This window comes from Aegilops tauschii, chromosome 5 (assembly GCF_002575655.3).
Source record: "Aegilops tauschii subsp. strangulata cultivar AL8/78 chromosome 5, Aet v6.0, whole genome shotgun sequence".
NCBI lineage: Eukaryota > Viridiplantae > Streptophyta > Magnoliopsida > Poales > Poaceae > Aegilops > Aegilops tauschii.
In genome coordinates this window covers 421,500,040-421,515,774 of record NC_053039.3, presented here as the reverse complement: position 1 = coordinate 421,515,774, position 15,735 = coordinate 421,500,040, and the positions used below count along the sequence as shown (strand labels likewise).

Here is a 15,735-nt window from a genome sequence, read left to right as displayed (position 1 = left end):
AACATCACAACAATCGTATATCAGATGGTCCAGGTGAAACGCACCGTGAACCAGACACGGTAGATCGAGTACAAAATAGAAAGACGAAAGTTAACTCATGAATGAAGAACGATGCGGCAAGACGCGCGTCACACTATGGCCCCCTCTTCTCCACGCCGCACGCATTAACACACGTGACTGCGATGTGGCTCGCACGAACACCACCGGTGGACACCAATACTGCGACGTGGAACAACGTGACAACAAGCTCAGGTCAGATGATCCAGATAGAACGCACCGGGAGCCAGCCACATTAGACCGCGGGAGGCCGCCAAATTAGACCGCGTACAAAATAGAAAGAGAAGAGACGAAGAGCGGCGCGGCGAGACGCGCGGCACGCTCTAGTGTCGTCCAACGCACGACGTACGCCTCACAAGTCCGGCCCGCTGACAAATCTCCGGTGCGGTCCGGTCCGGTCCTCCCCGCGCCTCACGCATTAAAAGCGCGCGCGGCTGCTCCCTCACTTTCAGAGTACTCCGTATCTGGTAGACTAGTGCAGATCACCAGCTCATCGGCGCGTCCGAGGAAGGAAGCAATGGCGGAGGTGAGCAACAAGAGGGTGATCCTGAAGCGCTACGTGACGGGGTTCCCCGCCGAGGACGACATGGAGCTCGTCCCCGCGACGGCGCGCCTGGCCGTGCCGCCCGGGTCGAACGCCGTGGTGGTCAAGAACCTCTACCTCTCCTGCGACCCCTACCTGCGCAGCCGGATGTCCGGGAACGACGAGCCCAGCCACGTGCCGGACTTCGTCCAGGGGGAGGTACTGCCGTCCTTCAATTCGTTTTAACCTAGCATCAAACTTGGTCCCGCATCGGAATTCAGTCTCCTTGGCAGCACAGATCTACAGTTGGTTTACCAGTTGTGTAGATGCATCAGTTTGCGTTCTTGGATTCAGTTTTAGGATATCCGAGTAACTCTTGCAGATAACTACTGTTCTACAGTATAGTGGCGGCTGTTTCTTCAGCTTATACTATAGTATGGTTCATGCATGGCTCAGTTGTTGAATCGGTAGCATGTGGTTCGCATGAGCAGAACTTGCAATAGCCACTCTGTTACTGTTTCACGGAACAAGGGACAGCCGGCAGTAATCTGCTCGGCAGTTCTGTACATGGATTCAGCCTTTTCTTTTTCTGATCTGAATTTTTCCCCACTTCAAGGCATGACATTTTGCTGCCTCCTTGAATCGATCCTACCAGGTTTTAACCACTTTGGGCGTAAGCAAGGTGGTGGAATCCGGGCACCAGGATTACAAGCCCGGTGATCTGGTGTGGGGAATGACAGGATGTGAAGAGTACACTTTGATCACGGACCTGCAGTCACATTTCAAGATCAACCATCCTGAATTGCCGCTGTCATACTACACAGGAGTTCTTGGTGAGTTCACTTTTATTCGTCACAAGTTAACCAGGTCATTATGGTAATTTATTTGTTATTCTGAAACCGGAAAGTTATGGTTTAATTTCTTCGTAGACCTTAGTCTGCTATAGAATCAATCAAATGCAACCTTGGCTGATATACTGGTTAGTATTTTCTCTAACTGCTAGAAACTTCATAATTCAGGCATGCCTGGCCTTACTGCCTATGTTGGATTTTTTGACGTGGCCAAGCCAAAGAAGGGCGAGTATGTCTTTGTGTCGGCAGCGTCAGGCGCCGTTGGACAGCTTGTCGGGCAACTTGCCAAGATCTCTGGCTGCTATGTGGTTGGTAGTGCCGGTTCTGATGAGAAGGTTTGTGCCTACTCATTTGGGCACATCCCCAGACAATGAGTACCTTTGTTCATACTGATTTAATTTTGTCACTACCGTTGGCAAAGCTTTCTATTTTTGATGAGATAAATTTGCATTCTCCTCAGGTCAACCTCCTAAAAACAAAGTTTGGGTTTGATGATGCCTTCAACTACAAGAAGGAGCAGGACCTGGACGCCACACTGAAGAGGTTAATTGCAGGCCCCTTCCCTAGCTACCATATACTCTTGCGATTCGTCTAACTTCCAATGAACAGGGCCAGTTAATAAAGAGTTCTGCATGCCATGATACTTGCTTTCAGGTGCTTCCCAGAGGGCATTGACATCTACTTCGAGAACGTGGGTGGCGCGATGCTGGACGCGGTGCTTCTTAACATGAGGTTGCACGGGCGGGTGTCGGTGTGCGGGTTGATCTCGCAGTACAACCTGGAGCAGAGCGAGGGCGTGCGCAACCTTTTCTGCATCATCACCAAGCGCATCCGCATGGAGGGGTTCATCGTGACGGATCACTACGGCAGCTACAGAAAGTTCGAAGAGGAGATGGCCGGCTACCTCAAGGAAGGGAAGATCACCTACGTGGAGGATGTCGCCGAGGGGATCGAGAGCTTCCCGACGGCCCTCATCGGGCTCTTCTACGGGCGCAACATCGGAAAGCAGCTGGTGGTCGTCGCACGGGAGTGACGTCGCATACCAGGAGTCCTCTTGGATTGAGAAGCACTGATGTGCGTTCAGAGACCAGAATTCAGATAATATATATAGAGAGAGAGAGGTACTTAGTCCGGTTTGCTGGATTCAGCATGCTTTGAGCCAGTGTTTGGAGAAAGCAGAATTCTACTTAGGTGAACCAGGAAGCTGGAATGAATTAATAATCTTTACTAGTATATATATACAAGAATAAAAGTGGCTAGCTAGCTTCGATTTGGTGCATTTCAAGTGCCAGGGCGTATGCTCTCTTGGGCTGCCACATGTCCATTTCTATCATCTTGCCGTGTTTTGGTTAAGCACCCATTTTTTATTCTTGGCCTTGAAAAAGGTAAGAGCTACACAATAACTTATTGGTTTGGTCTTTTCTTTCTATTGACTTTGGGAAACTTTAATGTTGAATGTGTCAGCTCTATTTGGCATTGATTAATTATACTCGATTGATTCATGTCATCCTCATTTGAATGACATCCATGGATTGAGCAACTCCTTGGGCAAGCACCATATGCACAAATGCTATGGTGAGAATAGACTCATCTTCTCTTAGCAATCGCTCAGGTGGTCTTTGGGAAGAAGGGCAAGATGCGGCCGACAGCACAGCTGCTGAAGCATGCCCTAGAACTGGATCCTAGTAGTGTCACGCTCTTGGTGGCTGGCGCGGACGGCGGCCGCCGTTGCCAATATGGTCATCTCGCCGCTCGACTGCATGAAGCTCCTCATGCAGGCATGCCTTCTTCTAACCCCTGGTGGTCCCGTGGTTCATGCTGCTAGGCGTGAAGCTGATGTTTCTTATTTGCACTTCTTCTGTTCTACTCGCAGGCACACATCATGTTGGTGGCGGGTGAGAGCACCAAGAAGGGAATTGGGTTCCTGCAGGTAACGACGGTACGTTCCCTTTGCCTCTGTTCTGTTTTGTGTTGCGAACTAAAGAATGATCCAAGTTTTGTTATGATTAAATGCATGAACCTTTACAGGTTTCATGGTAATTTGATAAATAAATTTAGAACTGCAACATTCAAATACACCACATAAAATAAATTTTGGAGTTAGTTGAAGTCTATCCTTGAGCTTTTTCACAACATTCTTCCTTCTATCACACGTGCAGTCATATGTCAACTGAATAATAATCGATAATAAATAAACAAAACAAAAATACTTTACCAATTGACTGGATCGAGCTAGGCATAGATGACATTTATAAACATCTGTATTTTGTTCAGTATGCAAATAGCGGGACATTAGCTCAACAACTAGGAATGAGGTACTAGAAATTCTAAAAAAGAATAGAAAGCACCACAAGGGCTTCTACACAGGCGCGGCGTGCCACCGCGTCTCTGCCTGCGTATTAAAAGGGGAGTTGATGGTTACTCATCGTGCACTCTGGCCGCAGCCCAGCAAAGGGCGCCAGTTTAGGTGATGCATTATAACGCACACAAATTTTGAATTACAAAAGGAGCACAAGTGCTTCATCTGCACCGTCCAATCTTCACGTAGAAATCAATGACCATGACTTGTGGTGGCCTGGTGGGTGGGGGGTGGGGGGGTAGCTATCGAAGAGAGCCTTCAGGTTCAAAGGAATTTAAACACTGAAGTGAGAAGTCCATAACCGTGACTTGTCTCGAATAGACAGAGCATGGCACGCTAGTCCATAATCGACTACACACCAGCTTAACACGGCATTGGCCTCCAGAAAAAAGAAGCAGTACAACAGTATTCGGCTATTTATCTTCAGAAGAAAGAATTGTCCCCGACATCATTTTTTCCCTTTTTGTTAACCACGAAAGTAGTTTGATGCCCAAATAAATTGGATCAGAAATTCAGAATACAGACCGAGTGCGGAACACGACGTAGGTGGTAGGGCAGAGGCGGAGGGGCCGGGCGGGCTACCGCACCGTGGTGTTGAATTCGCCGGCGATGGCGACGCCGGTCCCGCTGCGTGGACATGAGAGCATCTCCAGCCGCGCCCCCAACAAGGCCCCCCCGCGATTTTTCGGCCGCCGGCGCCAAAAAATCGGCCCAGTCACGCCCCCAGGGACCCTTTTTTCGCCGGCTCGGGCCGAAATTGGCGCCGGCGGACCCAACCCAAACCCGGCGCGCTGAGGGCGCCGGGCGAATCGTTTTTGGCGCGAAAGCGCCGCGGGCCAGCCGCGTCAGCGACACCGTCCGCCTCGTCTTCTCCCGACGCCTCGGTTTCCCGCGGGGAATCAATGGCAAGACTGCCGCCGGTCAGCTTTGCCATTGATTCCTCACGGGCGGCGCGCCGACGCCTTCCCTCCCTCAGACGCGTACACACGGACGAGGCGCGGCTATATATGGCCTCGCTCGCCTGTGATGAGTGCCACTTCTCCACCTCTCCCGAGCGCCGCCGCCGAGCTCTTCTCCCCCAGCCCTCCCTCTCCCGAGCGCCGCCGCCGATCTTGAAGGAAATATGCCCTAGAGGCAATAATAAAGTATTATTTATTTCCTTATATCATGATAAATGTTTATTATTCATGCTAGAATTGTATTAACCGAAAACATAATACATGTGTGAATACATAGACAAACAGAGTGTCACTAGTATGCCTCTACTTGACTAGCTCATTAATCAAAGATGGTTATGTTTCCTAGCCATAGACATGAGTAGAGGATGTCTAACTTGTTTTTGCAGGGCATGCTGTGATGTGATATGGTCAAGACATGATGTGATATAGTTTTTTGTATGATATGATCATGTTTTGTAACCGAGTTATCGGCAACTGGCAGGAGCCATATGGTTGTCGCTTTATTGTATGAAATGCAATCGCCATGTAATAGTTTTACTTTATCACTAAGCGGTAGCGATAGTCGTCAAAGCAATAAGTTGGCGAGACGACAACGATACTACGATGGAGATCAAGGTGTCGCGCCGGTGACGATGGTGATCATGACGGTGCTTCGGAGATGGAGATCACAAGCACGGTGCTTCGGAGATGGAGATCACAAGCACAAGATGATGATGGCCATATCATATCACTTATATTGATTGCATGTGATGTTAATCCTTTATGCATCTTATCTTGCTTTGTTTGACGGTAGCATTATAAGATGATCCTTCACTAAATTATCAAAGTATAAGTGTTCTCCCTGAGTATGCACCATTGCGAAAGTTCTTTGTGCTGAGACACCACGTGATGATCGGGTGTGATAGGCTCTACGTTCAAATACAACGGGTGCAAAACAGTTGCACGCGCGGAATACTCAGGTTAAACTTGACGAGCCTAGCATATGCAGATATGGCATCGGAACACGGAGACCGAAAGGTCGAGCGTGAATCATATAGTAGATATGATCAACATAGTGATGTTCACCATTGAAACTACTCCATCTCACGTGATGATCGGACATGGTTTAGTTGATATGGATCACGTGATCACTTAGAGGATTAGAGGGATGTCTATCTAAGTGGGAGTTCTTAAGTAATATGATTAATTGAACTTAAATTTATCATGAACTTAGTCCTGATAGTATTTTTGCAAATTATGTTATAGATCAATAGCTCGCGTTGTTACTTCCCTGTGTTTATTTTTGATATGTTCCTAGAGAAAAAAATTATGTTGAAAGATGTTAGTAGCAAAGATGCGGATTGGATCCGTGATCTGAGGATTATCCTCATTGTTGCACAGAAAAATTATGTCCTTGATGCACCGCTAGGTGACAGACCTATTGCAGGAGCAGATGTAGACGTTATGAACGTTTGGCTAGCTCAATATGATGACTACTTGATAGTTTAGTGCACCATGCTTAACGGCTTAGAATCGGGACTTCAAAGACGTTTTGAACGTTATGGACCATATGAGATGTTCCAGGAGTTGAAGTTAATATTTCAAGCAAATACCCGAGTTGAGAGATATGAAGTCTCCAACAAGTTCTATAGCTAAAAGATGGAGGAGAATCGCTCAACTAGTGAGCATGTGCTCAGATTGTCTGGGTACTACAACCGCTTGAATCAAGTGGGAGTTAATCGTCCAGATAAAATAGTGATTGACAGAATTCTCTAGTCACCATCACCAAAGTTAGTAGAACTTTGTGATGAACTATAGTATGCAAGGGATGACGAAAGTAATTCCCGAACTCTTCGTGATGCTGAAATCGACAAAGGTAGAAATCAAGAAAAACATCAAGTGTTGATGGTTGACGAGACCACTAGTTTCAAGAAAAGGGCAAAGGGAAGAAGGGGAACTTCAAGAAGAACGGCAAGCAAGTTGCTGCTCAAGTGAAGAAGCCTAAGTCTGGTCCTAAGCCTGAGACTAAGTACTTCTACTGCAAAGGGACTGGTCACTGGAAGCGGAACTACCCCAACTATTTGGTGGATAAGAAGGATGGCAAAGTGAACAAAGGTATATTGGATATACATGTTATTGATATGTACTTTACTAGTGTTTATAGCAACCCCTCGGTATTTGATACTGGTTCAGTTGCTAAGAGTAGTAACTCGAAACGGGAGTTGCAGAATAAACAGAGACTAGTAAAAGGAGAGGTGACGATGTGTGTTGGAAGTAGTTCCAAGATTGATATGATCATCATCGCACACTTCCCATACTTTCGGGATTAGTGTTGAAACTAAATAAGTGTTATTTGGTGTTCGCGTTGAGCATGAATATGATTTGATCATGTTAATTGCAATACGGTTATTCATTTAAGTTAGAGAACAATTGTTGTTCTGTTTACATGAATAAAAACCTTCTATGGTCATACACACCAACGAAAATGGTTTGTTGGATCTCGATCGTAGTGATACACATATTCATAATAATGAAGCCAAAAGATGCAAAGTTAATAATGATAGTGCAACTTATTTGTGGCACTGCCGTTTAGGTCATATTGGTGTAAAGCGCATGAAGAAACACCATACTGATGGGATTTTGGAATCACTTGATTATGAATCACTTGATGCTTGCGAACCGTGCCTCATGGGCAAGATGACTAAAACGCCGTTCTCCGGAACCATGGAGAGAGCAACAGATTTGTTGGAAATCATACATACAGATGTATATGGTCTGATGAATATTGAGGCTCGTGGCAGGTATCATTATTTTCTGACCTTCACAAATGATTTGAGCAGATATGAGTATATCTACTTAATGAAACAAGTGTCTGAAACATTTGAAAAGTTCATATAATTTCAGAGTGAAGCGGAAAATCATCGTAACAAGAAAATAAAGTTTCTACGATCTGATCGTGGAGAAGAGTATTTGAGTTACGAGTTTGGCCTTTAGTTAAAACAATATGAAATAGTTTCACTACTCACGCCACCTGGAACACCACTGTGTAATGGTGTGTCCGAACATCGTAACCGTACTTTATTAGATATGGTGCGAAATATGATGTCTCTTACCGATCTACCACTATCGTTTTGGGATTATGCATTAGAGACAGCTGCATTCACGTTAAATAGGGTACCATCTAAATCCGTTGAGACGACATCTTATGAACTGTGGTTTGGCAAGAAACCAAAGTTGTCGTTTCTTAAAGTTTGGGGTTGCGATGCTTATGTGAAAAAGTTTCATCCTGATAAGCTCAAACCCAAATCGGAGAAATGTGTCTTCATAGGATACCCAAAGGAGACAGTTGGGTACACCTTCTATCACAGATCCGAAGGCAAGACATTCGTTGCTAAGTATGGATCCTTTCTAGAGGACGAGTTTCTCTCGAAAGAAGTGAGTGGGAGGAAAGTAGAACTTGATGAGGTAAGTGTACCTGCTCCCTTATTGGAAAGTAGTTCATCGCAGAAACCAGTTTCTGTGATGCCTATACCAATTAGTGAGGAAGTTAATGATGATGATCATGGAACTTCAGATCAAGTTATTACGGAACCTCGTAGGTCAACCAGAGTAAGATCCGCACCAGAGTGGTACGGTAATCCTGTTCTGGATGTTATGTTACTAGACCATGACGAACCTACGAACTATGAAGAAGCGATGGTGAGCCCAGATTCCGCAAAATGGCTTGAGGCCATGAAATCTGAGATGAGATCCATGTATGAGAACAAGGTATGGACTTTGATTGACTTGCTCAATGATCGGCGAGCCATTGACATTAAATGGATCTTCAAGAGGAAGACGGACGCTGATAGTAGTGTTACTATCTACAAAGCTAGAATTGTCGCAAAAGGTTTTCGACAAGTTTAAGGTGTTGATTACGATGAGAGTTTCTCACTCGTATCTATGCTTAAGTCTGTCTGAATCATGTTAGCAATTGCCGCATTTTATGAAATCTGGCAAATGGATAAACAAAACTGCATTCCTTAATGGATTTATTAAAGAAGAGTTGTATATGATGCAACCAGGAGGTTTTGTCAATCCTAAAAGTGCTAACAAAATATGCAAGCTCCAGCGATCCATCTATGGACTGGTGCAAGCATCTCGGAGTTGGAATATACGCTTTGATAAGTTGATCAAAGGATATAGTTTTATACAGACTTGCGGTGAAGCCTGTATTTACAAGAAAATGAGTGGGAGCACTACAGCATTTCTGATAAGTATATGTGAATGACATATTGTTGATCGGAAATAATGTAGAATTATTCTGCAAAGCATAAAGGAGTGTTTGAAAGGAGTTTTTCAAACAAAGACCTCGGTGAAGCTGCTTACATATTGAGCATCAAGATATATAGAGATAGATCAAGACGCTTGATAAGTTTTTTCAGTGAGTACATACCTTAACAAGATTTTGAAGTAGTTCAAAATAGAATAGTCAAAGAAAGAGTTCTTGCCTGTGTTACAAGGTGTGAAATTGAGTAAGACTCAAAACCCGACCACGGCAGAAGATAGAAAGAGAATGAAAGTCATTCCCTATGCCTTGGCCATAGGTTCTATAAAGTATGCCATGCTGTGTACCAGACCTATTGTATACCCTACACTGATTTTGGCAAGGGAGTACAATAGTGATCTAGGAGTAGATCACTGGACAGCGGTCAAAATTATCCTTACTGGAATAAGGATATGTTTCTCGATTATGGAAGTGACAAAAGGTTCGTCGTAAAGGGTTACGTCGATGCAAGTTTTGACACTAATCTAGATGACTCTAAGTCTCGGTCTAGATACATATTGAAAGTGGGAGCAATTAGCTAGAGTAGCTCCGTGCAGAGCATTGTAGACATAGAAATTTGCAAAATGCTTACGGATCTGAATGTGACAGACCTGTTGACTAAAATTATCTCACAATCAAAACATGATCACACCTTAGTACTCTTTGGGTGTTAATCACATAGCGATGTGAACTAGATTACTGACTCTAGTAAACCCTTTGGGTGTTGGTCACATGACGATGTGAACTATGGGTGTTAATCACATGGTGATGTGAACTATTGATGTTAAATCACATGGCGATGTGAACTAGATTATTGACTCTAGTGCAAGTGGAAGACTGAAGGAAATATGCCCTAGAGGCAATAATAAAGTATTATTTATTTCCTTATATCATGCTAAATGTTTATTATTCATGCTAGAATTGTTTTAACCGGAAACATAATACATGTGTGAATACATAGACAAACAGAGTGTCACTAGTATGCCTCTACTTGACTAGCTCATTAATCAAAGATGGTTATGTTTCCTAGCCATAGACATGAGTTGTCATTTGATTAACGGGATCACCTCATTAGGAGAATGACGTGATTGACTTGACCCACTCCGTTAGCTTAGCACCCGATCGTTTAGTATGTTGCTATTGCTTTCTTCATGACTTATACATGTTCCTATGACTATGAGATTATGCAACTCCCGTTTACCGGAGGAACACTTTGTGTGCTACCAAACGTCACAACGTAAATGGGTGATTATAAAGGTGCTCTACAGGTGTCTCCAAAGGTACTTGTTGGGTTGGCGTATTTCGAGATTAGGATTTGTCACTCCGATTGTCGGAGAGGTATCTCTGGGCCCACTCGGTAATGCACATCACTATAAGCCTTGCAAGCATTGTGACTAATGAGTTAGTTGCGGGATGATGTATTACGGAACGAGTAAAGAGACTTGCCGGTAACGAGATTGAACTAGGTATCGAGATACCGACGATCGAATCTCGGGCAAGTAACATACCGATGACAAAGGGAACAACGTATGTTGTTATGCGGTCTGACCGATAAAGATCTTCGTAGAATATGTGGGAACCGATATGAGCATCCAGGTTCCGCTATTGGTTATTGACTGGAGAGGTGTCTCGGTCATGTCTACATAGTTCTCGAACCCGTAGGGTCCGCACGCTTAACGTTACGATGACAGTTTTATTATGAGTTTATGTATGTTGATGTACCAAAGGAGTTCGGAGTCCCGGATGAGATCGGGGACATGACGAGGAGTCTCGAAATGGCCGAGACGTAAAGATCGATATATTGGACGACTATATTCGGACTTCGGAAAGGTTCCGAGTGATTCGGGTATTTTTCGGAGTACCGGAGAGTTACGGGAATTCGTATTGGGCCTTAATGGGCCATACGGGAAAGGAGAGAAAGACCCCAAAGGGTGGCCGCACCCCTCCCCATGGACTAGTCCGAATTGGACTAGGGAAGGGGGGCGCCCCCTTCCTTCTTTCTCCTTCTCCCTTTCCTTCTCCTATTCCAACAAGGAAAGGAGGAGTCCTACTCCCGGTGGGAGTTGGACTCCCCCTCCTGGCGCGCCTCTCCTTCCTAAGCCGGCGGCCTCCTCCTTGCTCCTTTATATACGGGGGCAGGGGGCACCCCATGGACACACAATTGATATACGATATTTTAGCCGTGTGCGGTGCCCCCCTCCACCATATTACACCTCGATAATATCATTGCGGAGCTTAGGCGAAGCCCTGCGTCGGTAGAACATCATCATCGTCACCACGCCGTCGTGCTGACGAAACTCTCCCTCAACACTCGGCTGGATCGGAGTTCGAGGGACGTCATCGAGCTGAACGTGTGCTGAACTCGGAGGTGCCGTGCGTTCGGTACTTGATCGGTCGGATCGTGAAGACGTATGACTACATCAACCGCGTTGTGATAACGCTTCCGCTTTCGGTCTACGAGGGTACGTGGACAACACTCTCCCCTCTCGTTGCTAAGCATCACCATGATCTTGCGTGTGCGTAGGAAATTTTTTGAAATTACTACGTTCCCCAACAGATCTCTTCTCCCCCAGCCACTCCATCTCCCGAGCGCCGCCGCCGATCTCTTCTTCCCAGCCACTCCATCTCCCTAATGGCCGAGCGTTTCCCCGGAGACGAGGCGGCGGCCAACAGCTTCGGCCGCCGTTCGCTCCGCGAACAGGAGTCCTGGCTCCTGTTCCAGGCGAACATCCCGGCACCGCCAGACATGCGCGCCGGCTCAGCAATGGGGGAGTGCCCATTCCCCCGTTGCCCGACGCCGTGGCAGAACCATCCTACTTCGCCGACGAGGTCGAGATCGTGCGCGCCTCCCTCACCGACGCCGAGCTCTCCCTCCCACAGTACGCCGCCGACAACCACGCGGCTTGGGCGGCGTACTTCGAGCGCCGCCAGCAGCGGCGGCTGGCGTCCACCAACGGGGCGCCGGTGGTCAGCGGCTTGAAGAACAGCGAGGGGCACCACCTGTGGTGGGGCGCCCCCGGCCGCACACTTGAGGGCGTGCTGACGCACCTCGAGGGCGGCAACAACCCGCCGTTGGCGTACCCCCCGGCAAGGGCGGCCGCCCCGGCGCACCGCCGACGTGACGGGCAATGGGCGCCAAGAAGGTTCGGCGCGTCCTCCTCCTCTTCCTCCTCCCGCTCCTCCTCCCACTCCTCCGGCATTCCGACGCTGCTCGGCGTCAAGGCCGAGCCCGGCATCGTTATCAACGAGGGCGGCCGGCGCGCCTCCTCGTCGGCTCCTCCTCCGCGCTTCGTCAAGCCAAAGACGGAGCCGGGGCTCGCGCCGGTGAAGACGGAGCCGGGGGCTCGCGCCGGTGAAGACAGAGCACGGCGAGGTCGAGCTCGACAACGACGCGGCCCTTGAATGAGCACGCCAGGACTCCATCAAGATGGCGACGGAGCGCCAGTGCACCGCCTTGCGGCGCTTCGAGCAGCGCCGCCGAGGCCGCGACAAAGGAGGAGTCGTCATCATCATCGACGACGACGACGACGCGCCGCCGCCACCACCAGCCGGGGAGGGCTCCAGCAGGGGCGCCCGAGTCAAGGAGGAGAAGGCCGATGATGGCGGCGACGACGGCGACTTCTCGGCCTTCAGCAAGTTTTTTTGATTAGTTTTTATATGTAATGGGGACTACTCGACTTAAATCCGCGAATATAAGCCCAAGTTTGCCGAAATTTGGCGTGTTTTAGCCGAACTTTGCGTAAATTTGCTACACAATTTTTTTTCCCGCGCTTGGGGCCGGCCCTGGGGGCGGTGGCTGGGGGCCAACTCGCCCCCAGGCCCATTTTTTTCGCCGGGTCACCCCCAGGCGGCGATTTTAGGCGCCCCCTGGGGGGCCAACGGCTGGAGATGCTCTGAGCCGGTGGAGCACCTGCAGCCCCATGAATCTGCTTTCCTCTCCCCTCTCTCTGCCCTGCTTCTCTTGCTGGCTTTCAGTTTTCACAAGGAAAATAATATGAAGATGCGTATGTCCCGCCGTCTCCAGAATCTGAGACTACGTATGCGTTTCCTCGGCTTCCGTTTTCAACTACTACTAGTTTTTTTGGACGCCGATAATTGCCACACGTGTGGTATCTAGGGGGTATCTTCCGCACGCCCCGTGTGGCATCGACCCAGGCCCACCCGCACGAGCACGTCCGGGCGCACCCCGCCACAGCCCTCACGTTCGGTGTGCGGCGCGATCGCCTGCATGAGCATGTCCGGGAGAGCGACCACGCGGCCCGCACGACCCGTCTCGGCCGTCGCCCCTCCCCGCCTGCGAGCCACACGCCCCGCGTGGCAGTAACCACGCGTCCCGCCGCGATTGCCATGGTCCGGACCCTCTTCCATGTACGTGTAACTGCAGTTGCCATGTCGCTGAACTACAGTTGCCATGTCGGACAACTACAGTTGCCATGGTTGCTCAACTGCAGTTGCCATCTCAGGTCAAGTGTCGGATGCCATTTTTGGGCAACTGCAGCTGTTGCCATGTATAGTATTGTCTACTACTAAGTTCCCCAGGCCTTGGGAGGAGAGGCTTCAGTGATGGCTCCGGTACCCTTGTGGTCTTAGGTACATAAGGGTCCGGGTTAATAGTCCAGGAGCGGGTTTCCTTGTTGTCCGCCTGCTTCTGCTTCTTCGCCGGAGGTGGATTGGGGGGCGTCGTACCCACCGGAGGTTGTGGATCGGGGGACGGCGTCGAATGGCGTGAAGGAGGTGTAGGTGAACCACCACGACCACCACCACCGCCACCACCGCCACCACCACCACCACCACCATCGGAGGGGGGTGGACTTTCTAGCCTTGGCGCCTCGCCTGGAAACACTATGTACTTCTTTTTCCATAGAATGAACTGGCGCTTGACATCTCCAAGTCTTCTCTCCCCTTCGGGTGTAGGTTTGTCAATCTCCAGGTCCTCAAACCCTTGGACTATGTCTTCCACCGTGACACGAGCATAGCCATATGCAATGGGGTTGTTGTGGTGGAGTGCTCCAGGTGTACAGGGTAAAGCACTGCCGCTAGCTACCTTCGTGGAAACGTTCCCCACGGGATAATGCAGATCACATTCTTTCATCTCCTTTACATCATCCACGGGGTAGTGAGGCTCCGGTGCACGAATCTCGATCATCGGTGCACTAGCACCAGGCGGGGCATCCGTGGAAGCCACGCTGCTTCTCCGCTGCTGGCTTCCGCGATCCGCTTCATGATCTTCATGCGGCCCTGCAGCCGATTTTTCTTTCACTAGTTCATGCACGGTCTGCTTCAACTCATGGAGTTCCGATGCAAACTTCGTCATAAGATCTGCATCCCGGTCCGTCTTTCTCTTACGGCTTCTATAACAGTACGGGTCATTGTCCTGGGAAAACCCTACTTTCCACGGAACTTTGCCTTTGCCTCGTACACGTCCTCCGTGTTCATCATTCCCGAGGGCTGTTGTCAGTGCGTCTTTCTCTCTGTTGAACTTGATCAAGCCCTCTTGAGCTTGGGTCATTGCGTCAATAAGGGCTTGGGTGGGAGCAAACTGTCTCTGCCGGTGAACACACACCCCTGTCTCCGGGTCTAGCGATCCCCCATGCCCGTACCACCAGCTTTTGGCCCTTGGGTCCCATCCCTCTGTACCTAGAGGGATTCCTCGCACCCTCAGGTCCTCCTCCATCTTCTGCCACCTAGGCTCCGAAAGGCGGTATCCTCCTGGCCCCATAATATGATGGAACTTTTTCTTACTCGCATTATCCTTATTTTTTTTTTATATTTCCTTGAAATGCTCCGATTGCTTTTGCCTCACAAATTCTGGCCAATCATCTTTCAGTTTCTCATGTTGTCCATTGAAATCCGGTGTCTTGCCCTTGTTGACATAGTCACGGGTTAAATTTTTCTTGAAGTTCCGGAATGCTTCGCCCATCTTCTGAAGAGCGAACTCTTTAACTAGCCTCCTCCTCTGACGTCCACCCGGAACCTCGTTACCGAATTCATCGACTTTGTTGTATTCCGGAGGTAGAATGAAATGTTCCATAAGCTTTCTCCAGCAATCCTTTTTCGTTCTCTTGTCGACAAAACTAAAACCAAGACGTGCCTTCTTTGGCTCCTTCCATTCCTGGACGGTGATCGGGACGTTGTCTCTAACAACGACTCCGCATTGGTTGATAAACTTTGAGGTGTGCTGTAGGGGCTTGCCGGTTTCACTGACAAACTCAATGGCATATGTTTCTCCTGTTTTCATCGCCTTGGATTTGCCACGCTTTGTCGTACTCGATCCGGAGGGCTAAAAAAAGAAAGAGAGTCGCGCGCGTTAATACATATGTATTCACATTTCAGTAAGTTTGTATCACGAGAGGCTCAATGTATATATATACCTCGCCGGAGGTGGTTGCTACTTGCAATTCGAGATCGTCGGTTGTTGACGGTTGACCTCCGTCGACAATGTCCGTTCCTTCACCTTCTTGATCATCGACAATCTCTGTTCCACCGTCAAGGTTCAGATAAGAAGAGACTACATCCTCTTGTTGCTCATATTCTGAGCCGGGCACATAAGGAATCTCGTTGTTGATGATGCCCATTAAATAACGTTCAGCCTCCGGATCCCTAAGCGGCTCGGTTCTATCGTCCGCCATATGTCACTCCTGCATGTAGTAAAAATTCTTTAAGTATAAAGGAATTAAAAAATAAGATTAAGGGGACATAGA

At 48.4% G+C, this 15,735-nt stretch overlaps 1 protein-coding gene across 1 annotated transcript; it reads left to right on the top strand.

The window, feature by feature from the left end:
- Positions 1-494: 494 nt before the first annotated feature.
- Positions 495-2,710, top strand: LOC109746864 (2-alkenal reductase (NADP(+)-dependent)). The gene is made up of 5 exons (XM_020305965.3): positions 495-799; positions 1,236-1,413; positions 1,600-1,766; positions 1,892-1,974; positions 2,086-2,710. Exons 1-5 carry the CDS (start codon positions 575-577, stop codon positions 2,462-2,464), a joined length of 1,032 nt encoding a protein of 343 aa, XP_020161554.1. The 5' UTR covers positions 495-574; the 3' UTR covers positions 2,465-2,710.
- The last annotated feature ends 13,025 nt before the right edge of the window (positions 2,711-15,735 follow it).